At 36.3% G+C, this 14,311-nt stretch overlaps 1 protein-coding gene across 7 annotated transcripts in view; it reads right to left on the bottom strand.

The window, feature by feature from the left end:
* The window catches only part of RPS6KC1 (ribosomal protein S6 kinase C1), a 317,536-nt gene that overhangs the window by 278,491 nt on the left and 24,734 nt on the right, over nt 1-14,311 (bottom strand). For all 7 annotated transcript variants that reach the window (XM_053909153.1, XM_019428585.2, XM_019428567.2 and 4 more), the window contains exon 4: nt 4,983-5,098. In XM_053909153.1, the coding sequence (XP_053765128.1) occupies nt 4,983-5,098 (116 nt within the window). The remainder of the gene's footprint in view (nt 1-4,982; nt 5,099-14,311) is intronic.

Raw genomic sequence — 14,311 nt, 5'->3', positions numbered from 1 at the left:
TGTCTCTCTCTGTCTCAAAAATAAATAAACGTTAAAAAAAATAAAAAATTAAAAAAAAATTAAAAAAATAAACAAACATTAAAAAAAGAAAAAGGAAAAAGAAAGAAACTTCAACAATTAACTGGAGGTTTCAATATCTTACTCTTAATAATTGACAGAACTAGACAGAAAACTAGCAAAGATACAGAAGTCTTAAAGATCACTAACAACTAACTTGAACTAACTAAAATTTACATAAAATTCCATCTGACAACAGAATATATATTCCTTCCAAGCACACATGCAACATTCTCTAGGATAGTTCATATGCTAAGAAATAAATCAGGTCTAAATATATTTAAAAGAACTGAAATCAAACATGCGTTCTGACCACGACCACAAGAAAACAAAATTAGAATTCAACAATAAAAGAAACTTTAAAAATTAACAAATACTTGGAAATTAAAGAACATTTTTCTAAATAACGAAAGAGTCTGCAGAAAAAAATCACGAAAGCAGAAAATGCATTAAACTGAATAAAAATAAAAACAAAGTGTAAAAAGGCTATGGGATGAGGCTCAAGTAGTGCTAAAAGAAAAATTTATACTTGTAAACACCCATGTTAGATAAGAATAACCATCTCAAATCAGTAATCTAAACTTCCACTTTAAGGAACTAAAGAATTAGATAAAGAACAAAGTAAATCCAAAGCAAGCAAAAGGAAAGAAATAAAGTTTAGAGAGCAGAAATCAAAATAAAATAGAGAAAATAGAGAGAAAGTAATGAAACCAAGTTGGTCTTTTGAAAAAAATCAACAAAAATATCAAACTTTTAGGTAGACTGACCAAGAAAAAAAAATACACCAGATACAAATTACCAAAATCATGAATGAAAGAGGGACATCACTAACATACCCACAGAAATCAAAGGTGTTCTGGGGGAATACTATGAACAATTTATGCCAACAAATTACACAATTTAGATGAAAAATTCCTGGGAAGGGACAAGTTACCAAAGTTGATTCAAGTAGAAAGAGAATATCATGATAGACCTATAACAAGTAAATAAACTGAATTAAAATTTGAAATCCTCCCAGATCAATTCCAATACTATGTATATACCTAAGAGAAATGAAAAGGTATGTCCACACAAAAAACTTACATGCCAATAGTCATTAACAACATCATTCATAATAACCAAAAGGGAGAGACAACCCAAATGTGCATCAATTGATGAATGGAAAAACAAAATGTAGCATATCCACTAGCCATACAAAGGAATACTATATAGGCACCAAAAAGGAATGGAGTATTGATACATGCTGCAACATGGATTAAACCTGTAAACCACTCACGACAGCATAAAATGCTTAGAGTAATTTTAACCAAAGAAGGGCCAGACTTATACACTGAAAACTGTAAAACACTGCTGAGACTAATTAAAGAACTCCTAAATAAATGGAGTCATTTCATGTTCATGGGGTTGGAAGACAATGTTGTTAAAATAATAATTTTCCCCAAACTATAGACTTAATACAATTCCGACCAAAATTCCACCAGAATTTCTTGTTGTTATGGACAAGCTGATGCTAAAATTTTTATGGAAATTCAAAGGATTCAAAATCACTGTAACAATTCTGAAAAAGTATGAATAAAGTGAGACAACTTATACTATCCAATTTCAAAACTTGTTATAAAACTACAATAATCAAGACAATACAGTACTGTTATAAAAACAGGCAGGCAGATCAATAGAAGACGTCAAAAGTCAAGAAATAAACTTGAATAAACTTGAAGAAGTAAACTTGAGCTTGAAAACAAGCTCATCATCATTAGCCATTAGGAAATGGAAATTACAGTGAAATACCACGATATACATACTAGAAAAACTATAAATTTAAAAATCATACAATACTAAGTGTTGGTGAAATTGAGTAAGAACCAGAGCCTTCATACATTGCTGGGGAATCTAAAACAGTATGGTCACTCTGGAGAACAGTTTGGCAGTTTCTTAAAAACATAAACTTACCATAAGACCCAGCAATTCCACTCTTCAGAATCTACCCAAGAGACATGAAAACATATATCTACACACAGATTTGTTGGCAGCAATACTAGACAAAGGCCCAAAAAACTGATAACAAACCAAATGTCTGTCAATTTGCCAATGGATAAACAAAACGTAGTATGATCTATATAACAGAATACTTTCCAGCGACATAAAGGAACAGAAGGCTGATACGTGATAGAATGTGGATAAAATTCAAAACATTATGTGAAAACATTAAGTGAAAGAAAGCAGAACAAAAGACCACATACTGTGTGATTCTGTGTAATTGAAATGTCCTGAAAAGGTAAATCTATAGTCAGAAAACAGGTAAGTAGTTACCTAGGGATGGGGCTGGAAAAGGAGACTGCCAGTAAAGGGGCACAGAGAAACTTGCTTAGGTGGCAGAAATGTGACAGTTGCACAACTCTATAAATTTACTGAAAGTCACTGAATGGTACACTTACAATTGGTCAATTTTAAAGTATGTCAATAAAACTGTAAATACATATATACATACATACATACATACATATACATAAACAGCAAAGAATACACATGGAAAGGTATAGATGAAAAACATTTGGCAATAAATTGGTAATTTTTTAAGATGAGTAATGAGTAACAGAGGCTCATTCTAGCACTTTGTAGCACTCCTTCTACTCCTGTGTATGTTAAAAAAAAAAAATCAAATCATTTGACTATGTGGTCATTTGCAATGTGGTAAATACCATCAATGTTTCCACAAACAAACACACAAACAAAAAAAAAACCTACACGTTATTGTAGCACACCCTGTGACCTGACTACCCAAAAACCTCCCGTTCATACCTTCATCCACAATCAGAACTAGAAAGCCAAAAGAGTCACACACCCAGACTTTTCTGAAGCTACGGACAGTCCTGTAACCCAGTTCTGGCCTACTGGATGTAAGAAGGACTACCTCTAGGCAGAATGTCTAGGAAAGCTTTTAAAAACTGGCATGCATTCATTTATTGGCCCTTTTCCTTTCACGCCCCAAACAAGGAAGCTAAAGCTAAGGCTCTGGAGGACATTATTGAGCTCTGTGCCAGCGACATCCTATCTTCCTCACTCAACTTCCCGTTGTAAGAGACAAAGACATCCCTTTCTTGTTTAAGTTAATACGGTTAAGCTTTTTCGTTGTTTATTTAGAGACTGACTACTACTGCTGTGATAATACCCAATGAGTATCCCTCTCTTGCCCAGCGGACTACCTAAAGTATTTCTAATACATTTTCTAAAACTAGCTTGACTTCCCTTGAAGTGCCCAATGTATTCTTTTCTCTTCTTCTGTCTCTCACTGCACAAAGCCTAAAAAGTAAGTATCATCCAGCAGCAGTTATAATCAGGAATTGCCAGATCCAGGGAAACAGAATGAACAGGTAACTTTTATTTAAATTCTTCAAGGTCTAAGATCTGACTCCTGTTTTCCTAGACTGATTTTTTTTAGCCCTTGGCATGTGATAATTTGCATGACTGCTTTTCACAACTTCTATAAAGTCATATCCTTCTTGCTTAATAAAGCCGCCTTTTTCTATAAGCATAGACTCCTTGCCACATAGATACGGTTGTAACCAAGAACAACAAAGGGCAAATACTGTACCAATTTGATTTGGCCTTCTATCCTAAAGATCTGCAGTATACCATAAACAAAGCCACATTCATCATCTTGGCCTAGTTCACACAGTAATGAAAAATTAAGCAACGAAGTCAATCACTAGAAATCTTGTTACTATAAACTTTCCTATTACTATTTCTATTACCGTAAAGTCATAAGTCTGTAATATTTTTCAAAACATCAACTCTCTTCAGTAAATTAAAATATTTTCATATTTTATTCTCATAAAATATTTTTCATTAAAAATATTTTCCTTTGGTAGATCCACTGCCATCAGGAAATTTAAAACTCCCACTACTCATATGCCTCACTGGCTGTATGTTCTAACAAATTGCATTTATACAAATAAATTACATTTACACAAAGAAGGAAAAAAACAAGTACGGCACAATCACCTAGCTTTTTTCTAGAAGTCTAAAGGCAATAGGAAAACTGTGGTCATTAAAGACATTGATACCAACTGACGACTTGCACAGGTTCAATGCAGAATAAATCAGAAAACTGTAAAATTATATAAAATTATGAAGAACTCATGGGGCACCTGGGTGGCTCAGTCAGTTGAGGGTCAGACTTTGGCTCAGGTCACGACCTCACAGTTTGTGGGTTGAAGCCCTGCATCAGGCTCTGTGCTGTTAGCTTGGAACCTGAAGCCTGCTTCTGACTCTGTGTCTCCCTCTCTCTGTGCACCTCCCCCGCTTTCCCTCTCTCTCTCTCTCTCTCTCTCTCTCAAAAATAAATAAACATTAAAAAATTTTTTAATTAAAATGATAAAGAACTCAGAATGAAAACCTTACGTGTCAAGAAACTGAAAATACTCATATCCAATGATTCTGGTAAGATAATTTGTACTAACCTACTTCTCTAAAATTGTATAGTGACCATTTTTGGTCTATCTCTAATACAAAGTAGTACAATTAAAACAAATTGAGTATCAACTTATAGTGGTTTCTATCCCAAAGAGTCTACCACTGAAAGACACCTCGAAAAGTGAAGGCAGCAACTGAAATTTCATGACACTTAAATTTTTTTAATGTATTTCAATTATGATAGAGTGAATGAGATAATCTCTAAGCCCTCTGCACCAATTTTTTAAAACCTATGAATCAAAAATCTTATCCATTTCTACACTAAAATCAGAAGATATGCCAAAGACATTGTTGTTTAGCTACTAACTTCTACTTATTTCAGTGAGTAATGAAATCCAATAGTAAGTGACGTTTTGTAAAAAAAAACAAACAAACTTGAATCCTGCCTTACGACAAATTAGAAAACAGAAATATTTAATAAAGTACAAAATATTTCAGAAAGACTGTCAAACCTTGAAAAAATCTTCAAGCTGTTTACTGTTATAAAGAGCGGGGATATTGGCAGAGAACTGTAGCAAATCTTCTGCACACTGTCTTCTCTCTTCGATGACAGTTTCATCAAATCGTCCTAGAATGAAATAAGAATCAAGACTTAAGGAAGGAAGGATCAAACGCCAGTTAGTGAAAGTTTACGTTCCCAGATCAGAAAGAAGTGACAGGCCTATCACTGCCTTACTACACAGTCTTCTAAAGTCAAGTCTGCACAATCGGAGTCAGAGGTACTCTCACTAAGAAAGAAAATAATGTTTCTCATAAAACAAAAGGCAGAAGTGTCAACTGATAAATCAGTGGTGCAGCCATAGTCGAAGGCCTGTCAATGTAAGAAACTTAACGTTTAAGAAGCTGGTGATTTGAAACTCAAGTTGAAAAGAGAATTATAAAGAAATGAAATGGTTTTCCACAGTAATTTCATACTGTAATTACTCATATAATTTTCCCTTTTCCCACTCTTTTTGATTTATAAAGGAGCCGAAGAGAGGAAATTATGAGAACATCTGTATATCAGTGGGGTCAAAACCCTCAGCTTGAAGCAAAAAGCTTTTAAGCCAAACTCCATGTGCGCGTGACAGCAGGCTTATGGAAAGAAAGACAGTACTCACAGCACCAGTGAGCTCCGATTTACAAGGTGATCGAGAGGTGGTTTTCATAGAATTTTTTTCAATGCTATATGCAATTTGAATGCTGATAAGACATTTTAAAATATGATTATTTTGTACTACTCTTAGATCAGAATACCGGTTGACATTTGTCATAGCTCACGTATCATACTGATTGCAATTCAGGCTTAAAAATACAAAATAAAAAGAGGAGCACCATCACATTTTAAGTGGCTCTGCAGAACGTGAACAGAAAACTGAGGCACAAAGAGATTCCTCATTATGTGAACCAAGACAAGAATTTGACACTGAACCGCTAAATACCCTCAGCTCAATGCGTCTCATGCTTATGGGGAAGTGTCTACTTCATGAACACTAACAGAAATGGTTTTAGAGTTAGACCTGGGTGTAAATTCCAGCTCTCTCACTCACTAGCTATAAAATCTTAGGTAATTTCTTCATTTGTAAAATGGAGAAAATAAACAATGTACTTAAGACTTCCAGTCCTATGACAGGCACATAGCTAGCACTTAAGAAATTAATCACGATGCCTCTGAATGGTGAAGTATCATCACAATATCTAGCATACAGAGCCTGCTAATTAACTCATACTTGACTATGTCAGTGAGAAAGAACGGTCTTTTAACAGTAGAACATTCTTTCCTAGAAGATAGTCATTTTTCATTAATAAAAAATCTTAACAGTGATCCATAAATAAACTGCTTGCCTTAATGGATGAGTTCCAAAGACAGCAATCCTACAAAATTCCACGCATGTGTCCACAGCTACATCTTCCTAGGGAACGAGTCTCTAACTTTTATCAGCATCATCAAAGAGCCCAGAGCCCAGTAAAGGTTAACAGGCAAGCGGCAGTCAATTAGAGGATCTCTAACATTCAAAACACTGCTTTATTTATACTATACAACAGGCTGCCAGTTGCCAGCCCAGTATCTGTTTGTACCTTCTTCCTTAGTAAAATAATCCCCAATTTCTAACAGCGGACACGGCAACCCCCACCCCCTCAAGAAACCACTACACTGCCAGCTTGCCTTGCAACGGTTATATGTGGACATGGACTGAGTTCTAGCCAATAACAGACAAAAAAGTTATATTGTGGCGTCCTGAAAATCTCTTTAAGAGATAGCCTTTTCTGGGGCGCCTGGGTGGCGCAGTCGGTTAAGCGTCCGACTTCAGCCAGGTCACGATCTCGCGGTCCGTGAGTTTGAGCCCCGTGTCAGGCTCTGGGCTGATGGCTCGGAGCCTGGAGCCTGGAGCCTGTTTCCGATTCTGTGTCTCCCTCTCTCTCTGCCCCTCCCCCGTTCATGCTCTGTCTCTCTGTCCCAAAAATAAATTAAAAAAAAAAAAAAAAAAAAGAGGTAGCCTTTTCTTCTTTTTCCTTGTCCCTTTCTAGGAAGAACTATGACATAGGAGGTTAAAAATGACAGAACAACAAGGCAGGAACTTGGATTCCTGATTACTGTAGAGCTGCCCTGCCTAAAGCTACCTTTGGATCTCATACCATGAGAAAGAAATTGACCTCTATCTGGTTTTAAGTTTTGTCATAAGAAACCAAACCTAATATACGTTATGCTAAATCTATGTTTCTATTAGTTCGCATGTCATATGCAACAATTAAACTCAATTCTCCCAATAAAAATCTAAAATGATGTGCTAGCTTATCTATCAATAATATTATCTGGAAACAAACTTCCAAGAGCCCCTACCCGTAAAGCAAATTTTCTGGCCTGAAAAAAATCTAGGTTATTCAGTCTTGGGAAAAATCTCCTGGCCAAACAGGTTAAAATAACAGTTAAATATCCATTATTCCTTCTTGTCTAAATAAGAAACTAAGAATACAATGGTACTTATGACTAAAGTCCAATATGTTTAAGCTTTAAACAAAAAAGTTAATTCCAGTGCCTATGAGCATTAATAATTTTGTGAACATCTATAGAAAAATCCAGGAAATGTACAAAAAATCATACTATATTTTAATCCACAAGACTACCTGATATTATCTTTAAATGCACTATGTACTTGTTGAGAAATTTTAATAGAAAACTCGCTACTTTTTAATGACATCCTAAAAAAATTATTTAGTAGCTAAAACAAATACATATGAATTTGGGAGCTTCAATCCTAAGAGTAATCAACCTCCCTATTAAGCTAGACTAAAATACAAGCAATGAGTTTATCAACTTCCAAAAAGATTAAAGCACATCTTTGTTGTACTTCTATTGATCTATGCATTTCCATTCCACTAAACTTGGACAAGCAGAAATGAATTAAAATATTTTTCAGAATGGAACACAACCAAAAATAAAGGCTTATGTATTACAAGGTTCAATTACACTGAATCCTACCATCAGAACAAATACGATGAAAGAACATGCTCATTTCTTTGTTCTTAAGATATTTCAGAATAACAGTAACAAAAAATACTATTTGTAACATAAACAAAAAAGAAGCAGATGAATTTTAATCGAATAACTACTGGCCTTAATGTATTTAACAAAGCCACCTAATTTTAAAATTTTTGGGGCGCCTGGGTGGCTCAGTCGGTTAAGCGTCCGACTTTGGCTCAGGTCATGATCTCGCAGTTTGTGAGTTCAACCCCCGCGTCAGGCTCTGTGCTGATGGCTCAGAGCCTAGAGCCTGTTTCGGATTCTGTGTCTCCTCTCTCTGACCCTCCCCATTCATGCTCTGTCTCTCTCTGTCTCAAAAATAAATTAAAAAAAAAACGTTAAAAAAAAAAAAAAAGTAGCAAGATCCAACAGGCATCCTAATGGCAGCCAACACCCTAGTGGCTATTCTCTAGTTGTTGGTCCTTTAGTATCATCTAAACTGCACTTGAAAGCAGCAACAATGAGAAATCATAAACAGGTACTTCTTTATCACCACTTTTTATTTCCATTCACAGGGTCAATGTTTATTTTCCTGTGAACAGAGTAGAAAAATTATAAGTAATTTGCAATAGAAAATGCAAAACATACTTTTCATAAGAAGGTTTCCTGTGCAATATTATATTTTTTTTTAATTTTTTTTAACATTTATTTATTTTTGAGACAGGGAGAGACAGCATGAACGGGGGAGGGTCAGAGAGAGAGGGAGACACAGAATCTGAAACAGGCTCCAGGCTCTGAGCTGTCAGCACAGAGCCTGACGCAGGGCTCGAACTCACGGACCACAAGATCATGACCTGAGCCAAAGGCGGACGCTTAACCAACTGAGCCACCCAGGCGCCCCTGTGCAATATTATATACTATATTATTCGTGTGTACGTATACATTATATATAAGCCAGTCCCCCACTCCCAATTACCCAACAATGTTTTCTTTATTAAAAGCTGTGGGAGGAAAAATTAGATTCAAACATTCTATTTAAGCTGGTAAATCACTGGAAATAAGGGTGTCTCTCTTTGATTTATAAGCTATCTTTGGAATATTCTTTTTTTTTCTATGTAGAACAACATCTGGATATCAGAGCTTGCAACTTTTTAAAGATGCAAATGTCAACAATCAAAAACTGGTTATATGGAACAAAAAGCTGTCCTTGACCAGTAAGAAACTAGCTAGAAAAGCTTGATGCTGATTCTTAACTGAATCAAAAATTCATTCAGGGTAAAAACAAAGAGAGGTCAAGATTCTTTTTTTTTTTTAATATTATTTTTAATTATTTTTTTGAAAGAAAGAGCACATATGCTAGTGGGGGAGAGGGGAGAGGAAGGGAAGTGGGGAGGGGGGAGGGAGGGAGAGGGGATGGGGAGAGGGGGAGAGGGGGAGAGAGGGAGGGAGAGAGAGAGAGGGAGGGAGAGAGAGAATATCTCAAGCAGGCTCTATGCTCAGTGCGGAGCCCAACACGGGGCTCCATCCCATGACCCTGGAATTATGACCGGAGCCAAAATCAGAGTCCAACACTCAACCGACTGAGCTACCCAGGCACCCCGAGAGGCCAAGGTTCTTGGGTGTGAATTCTCTCTAGTCAACAGCACCAAGAATATACCTGTAAATGAATGAGCTGGATTAATTACTCCTTGTAACGAGGGAAAATGCATGCCACTGGGAACCCTGGAGGATTTCATGAAGAGGGTGTTAGAATGGATTTACAGGATACGGGCTTGTGTTAGGTACTTTTGGGAAAGGTTTAAAGAAGTAGGGGCTTTGGTGCTGATTCTGTTGGAAAGTAGAGATAACTCTATGGTTCTATGAATTCTATCTAATTCTATAATCCTAATTTTAATAAATCTTACTATGAGGCAAGAAGAATGAAGAGAAGCTAAGGTTATAATTTATAAAGAAGCAATAGTCACGGTAGCAAGGATGAAGATATGCTTGATCATTTTTGTGACTTTACCAATGTTGATGTTTTTGTCTGTGTTCAGACATGATCTTGTCTATGGTCTTGCTTTTGTCTTGATCCAAGGACACAGAGTGGCCCTGTCTAATGTTTCTGTAAAACTGCTTATGTTCAACAGGAGAACACCACAGCCTAGATGTGAATGCCAGACCAACTCTAGGAAACACCAAGGTCAAATGAATAGGTAGCACCAGGCCAATTCTCTCTCTTAGCTGTCAGGAACTGCTTTTCTCTTTCTCATAGGAAATCAAAGTGTGATAACAGATCTAACAAAACATACAAAACAATGATCTAGTCCTGAGAAAGCAATCAGACAGGTGGAGACTTTGAAACCTACAAAACAAATGTCTTACACACTTTAAAAATGTCATTGTCATGAAAGACAAAAAAATGTACAGGAATACTCTAGATTATCCTAGAGGCATGATCCTAGATCCAAAAACAAACCTAAAAAGGACATTTTTAGAACAACTGAGGAAATATGAATATGGACTGCATATGTGATAATACCATTGTATCAGTGTTAAATTTCTTGAGTGTGATATGGGATTATGGTTATAGGGGATAGATACATGAAACGCAGCGGTGAAATGTTACAATATCTGCAACTTATCCTCGAATGGTTCAGAAAGAAAACAAGAGATACATAGAGAGTTATCAAAAATGTGGCAAATTGTTAACAATCAATGGACTAGGGCTGAAAGTATAAAAGTATTTACCACACTATTCTTCTGCAGGTTTTTCTGTAATCTTAAAAATTCTGCAAATTAAAAACAATTGAAAAAAATAAGTCCAGTGATATACCTACCGGTGAGATGTACAACTGGAAGGGGAAAACAACTAAGCCTAAAGGAAATGGAAAACTTCCTAAGTAAGGAGACATCTTATGGTCTGAGAGGCTAACAAGAAAGTTCACAGCAGAGCAGTACAACACTAAAGTCAGAGACACAAGAGAGCATTAGAGGTAAACTGAGCACCAGAGGTACATTAGAGGTAAACTGAGCGACAGAGGATAGCTAACAATAGCAGGTATGTGTCGAGCACTGAGCTAGACACGTGGCAGATAATCCACAGAACACAAAGGTATTATCCCGATCTTAACAATAAGAAAATAGACTCAGATGTTAATTTGTATACAGCCACACTGCTAGTAAATAATGGTTAGAAGATCTGGGCCTAAAGCCATCTGATTCCAAAAGGCATGTTCTTTTTTTCACTATACCACGAGAATAGTCACTACATTTTTGATGGTTGTGTAAATTGCAACAGGATTCTCTTTTGCTACTGAAGTTTACATAGTAAAAATGTGAGAGGAGTTAAAAATATAGACGATTAACCAACAATCCACCCCCACCCCAACCACAGCTGCTGCCTGCAGGGTTCACTGCAGTTATCAAGTATTACAAATGGACTGTACCATTTACTAAGAGAGATAAATTGCTTACTTATTAAGATTAATAAGAAACTTTCATTCTACAATACATAAGGATGTGGAGAAAAGTTGAAGATAATCCATTAGCAACAGCAACAGCAGCCACAAATCTCGACCCGTTTAGAAATCACTACCTTTTACTCAGTGACAAGCGTTTGTTTAAGAAGCTGGGCTGTGTACCTCCCAATATTAAAGATATACGGATGCAGTTAAATTCCACAGTACAGAAGGTATAAAATAAAATTTCCCTCCTCCCACACCCTGAGGGGGTCCATACATTACACAAATGTGTGCAGATTATGTCTTCACACAATTATGTATGTCTATTCAAACACAGATGGGATCTCACCAAATGTATTGCTGTGCAACATTTGTTGTCTGTGTCTAAAAAAATATAGCTTGGACATCTTTCCACACCAGTATATTTCAAATAGCTAAATAAGTCCATTAATTGGCTAAACATTATGGCATATCTGTACAATCACATAATGAGAAAATTCAGCTTATGTGCAGTTTTCTTCTATGAAAATGCTGCAAAGAACACCCATATGCATGTACCTATGTGTGCACACAATTGTGTGTGTGTACATTCTCAAAATGTGATCTGCAGACTGCTGGGGTTCCCTAAAGGCCTTGCAAGGGATCGACAAGGTCAGAACCATTTTCATAATACTATTAAGACAACACTTGGGGCGCCTGGGTGGCTCAGTCGGTTGGACGTCCAACTTCGGCTCAGGTCATGATCTCGCGGTCTGTGAGTTCGAGCCCCGCGTCGGGCTCTGTGCTGACAGCTCAGAGCCTGGAGCCTGTTTTGGATTCTGTGTCTCCCTCTCCCTCTGACCTTCCCCCGTTCATGCTCTGTCTCAAAAATGAATAAATGTTAAAAAAAATAAAAATTAAAAATTAAAAAAAATAATAAAAATAAAAAAAAAGACAACAGTTGCATTTTTCACCACACCGACATCTGCACAGATCAACTAAAAGCAATGGCAGTAAAACCACAAACCTCGGAGCATGAATCAAGACAACGGCACCAAGCTATACTTACTAGTAATCACCATACTCCTGACTGCTACTCACTCAGACTAAAAAAATTTTTAAATGCCAGTTTCACTTAAGAATGACCTTGATGAAGCAATAAAAATTATTAACTTTACTAAATTTCAACTCTTGAGATCATTTCTAGAAAAAAAAAAAAAACTACAACCATTGAGATTTGGATATCTGGCAGAAACTTCCTCAAAACAAAACAAAACAAGACAAAACCCACATAAACAGGGTGCCTGGGTGGCTCAGTCGGATGAGCATCCGGCTTCGGCTCAGGTCACGATCTCGCGGTCCGTGAGTTCGAGCCCTGCCTCGGGCTCTGGGCTGACAGCTCAGTCCCTGGAGCCTGCTTCGGATTCTACGTCTCCCTCTCTCTCTGCCCCTAACCCACTTGCATTCTGTCTCTGTCTCTCTCAAAAATAAATAAACATTAAGAAAAAATAAAAATTAGAAAAAAACCCACATAAATAAAGTGGGCCCAATCCTCAAGGAAAACTACCAATAGCATTGTTGTCAGTGATGGAATTCAAGGCATTAAGTCGCTGCAAGCTTGACAGCTTTCTAATACTTAAAATATTTCCTTTAAAGATCTGTGGTACTATTAACCATTTGGGGATATTATACAATTAAATGGGTCAACATATGCAACATCTGCATAACTAAGGGAACCGATATTTTTCGCGTGACCAACGCATGATATTACAAGCTCATGCACAGGTAAAAGATGCATTCAAATTTAAGACAGATTAATGAATTTTAATACAACAAAGTCCAAAATAATGAATTCTAATATAACAAAGTACCAAAGGTTTGTTGATAGGATTTCAGATTCCATAATGCAACTAAACTTTTAAGAAATTACCACTTACTAAGTTTGGGTGTATCTTCAATTATCTGAAAAGCTATTAAAATACTCCTCCCTTTTTCAACTACATCATCTGCATGACCCTGAATTTTCTCCATATACTTCAATTAAAGCAATGTGTCACCACCAAGTGGATCCAGAAGCAAATATGAAAATCTAGCTGTCTTTTCTTGATCCAAGCACTAACTCACAAATGTAAGTTAATGCCATTCTTACAATTTTTTTCCTTTGGAAAAGCTATTTTTCATAAAAATATTAATATGCAGAGGAGGCCTGGCTGGCTCACTTGGTAGAGCAGCAACTCCTGATTTCAGGGTCATGAGTTTGAGCCCCACGTTGGGTATAGAGGTTAAAAATTTTTTTTTAATTTAAATTAAAAAAATATTAACATGTAATATACTCTATTTTTCATTTTATACAATAATATTTTTAAATTTCTAGTAAATATTAACAGGTCCAACTACATAAACAGTATTTTGAGATGTTCAATAATTTTTAAGATTGCTAAGAAGACTTCTGAGACTAAAACATCTAACAATCATTGATAAATATCTTTTTTCATTAATAAATATCTCTTATGCAGAGGTGAGAACAGATATGTAGTAAAATTTACTAAAAACAGCCTTGTTAGAAAAAGATGTATTTTTTTTTTGTAAAAAAATTTTTTTTTAATGTTTATTTACTTTTGAGACAGAGAGAGACAGAGCATGAATGGGGGAGGGTCAGAGAGAGAGAGAGGGAGACACAGAATCTGAAACAGGCTCCAGGCTCTGAGCTGTCAGCACAGAGCCCGACGTGGGGCTCGAACTCACGAGCCGTGAGATCATGACCTGAGCCGAAGTCGGACGCTTATGAGCCACCCAGGCGCCCCGAGAAAGATGTATTTTAAACTGACTTCCAAAAACTGTGCAAATTTATACTCTTCCTGTTGTGCATTTATATCCCCATACTAAGTATAACCTAACTTTTTAATTTTTGCCTTGA

Source organism: Panthera pardus, unplaced genomic scaffold (genome assembly GCF_024362965.1).
Source record: "Panthera pardus isolate Hobbes unplaced genomic scaffold, ASM2436296v1 HiC_scaffold_21, whole genome shotgun sequence".
NCBI lineage: Eukaryota > Metazoa > Chordata > Mammalia > Carnivora > Felidae > Panthera > Panthera pardus.
Note: the sequence above shows the minus strand (reverse complement) of the source record. Positions and strands in the feature narration are given on the sequence as shown.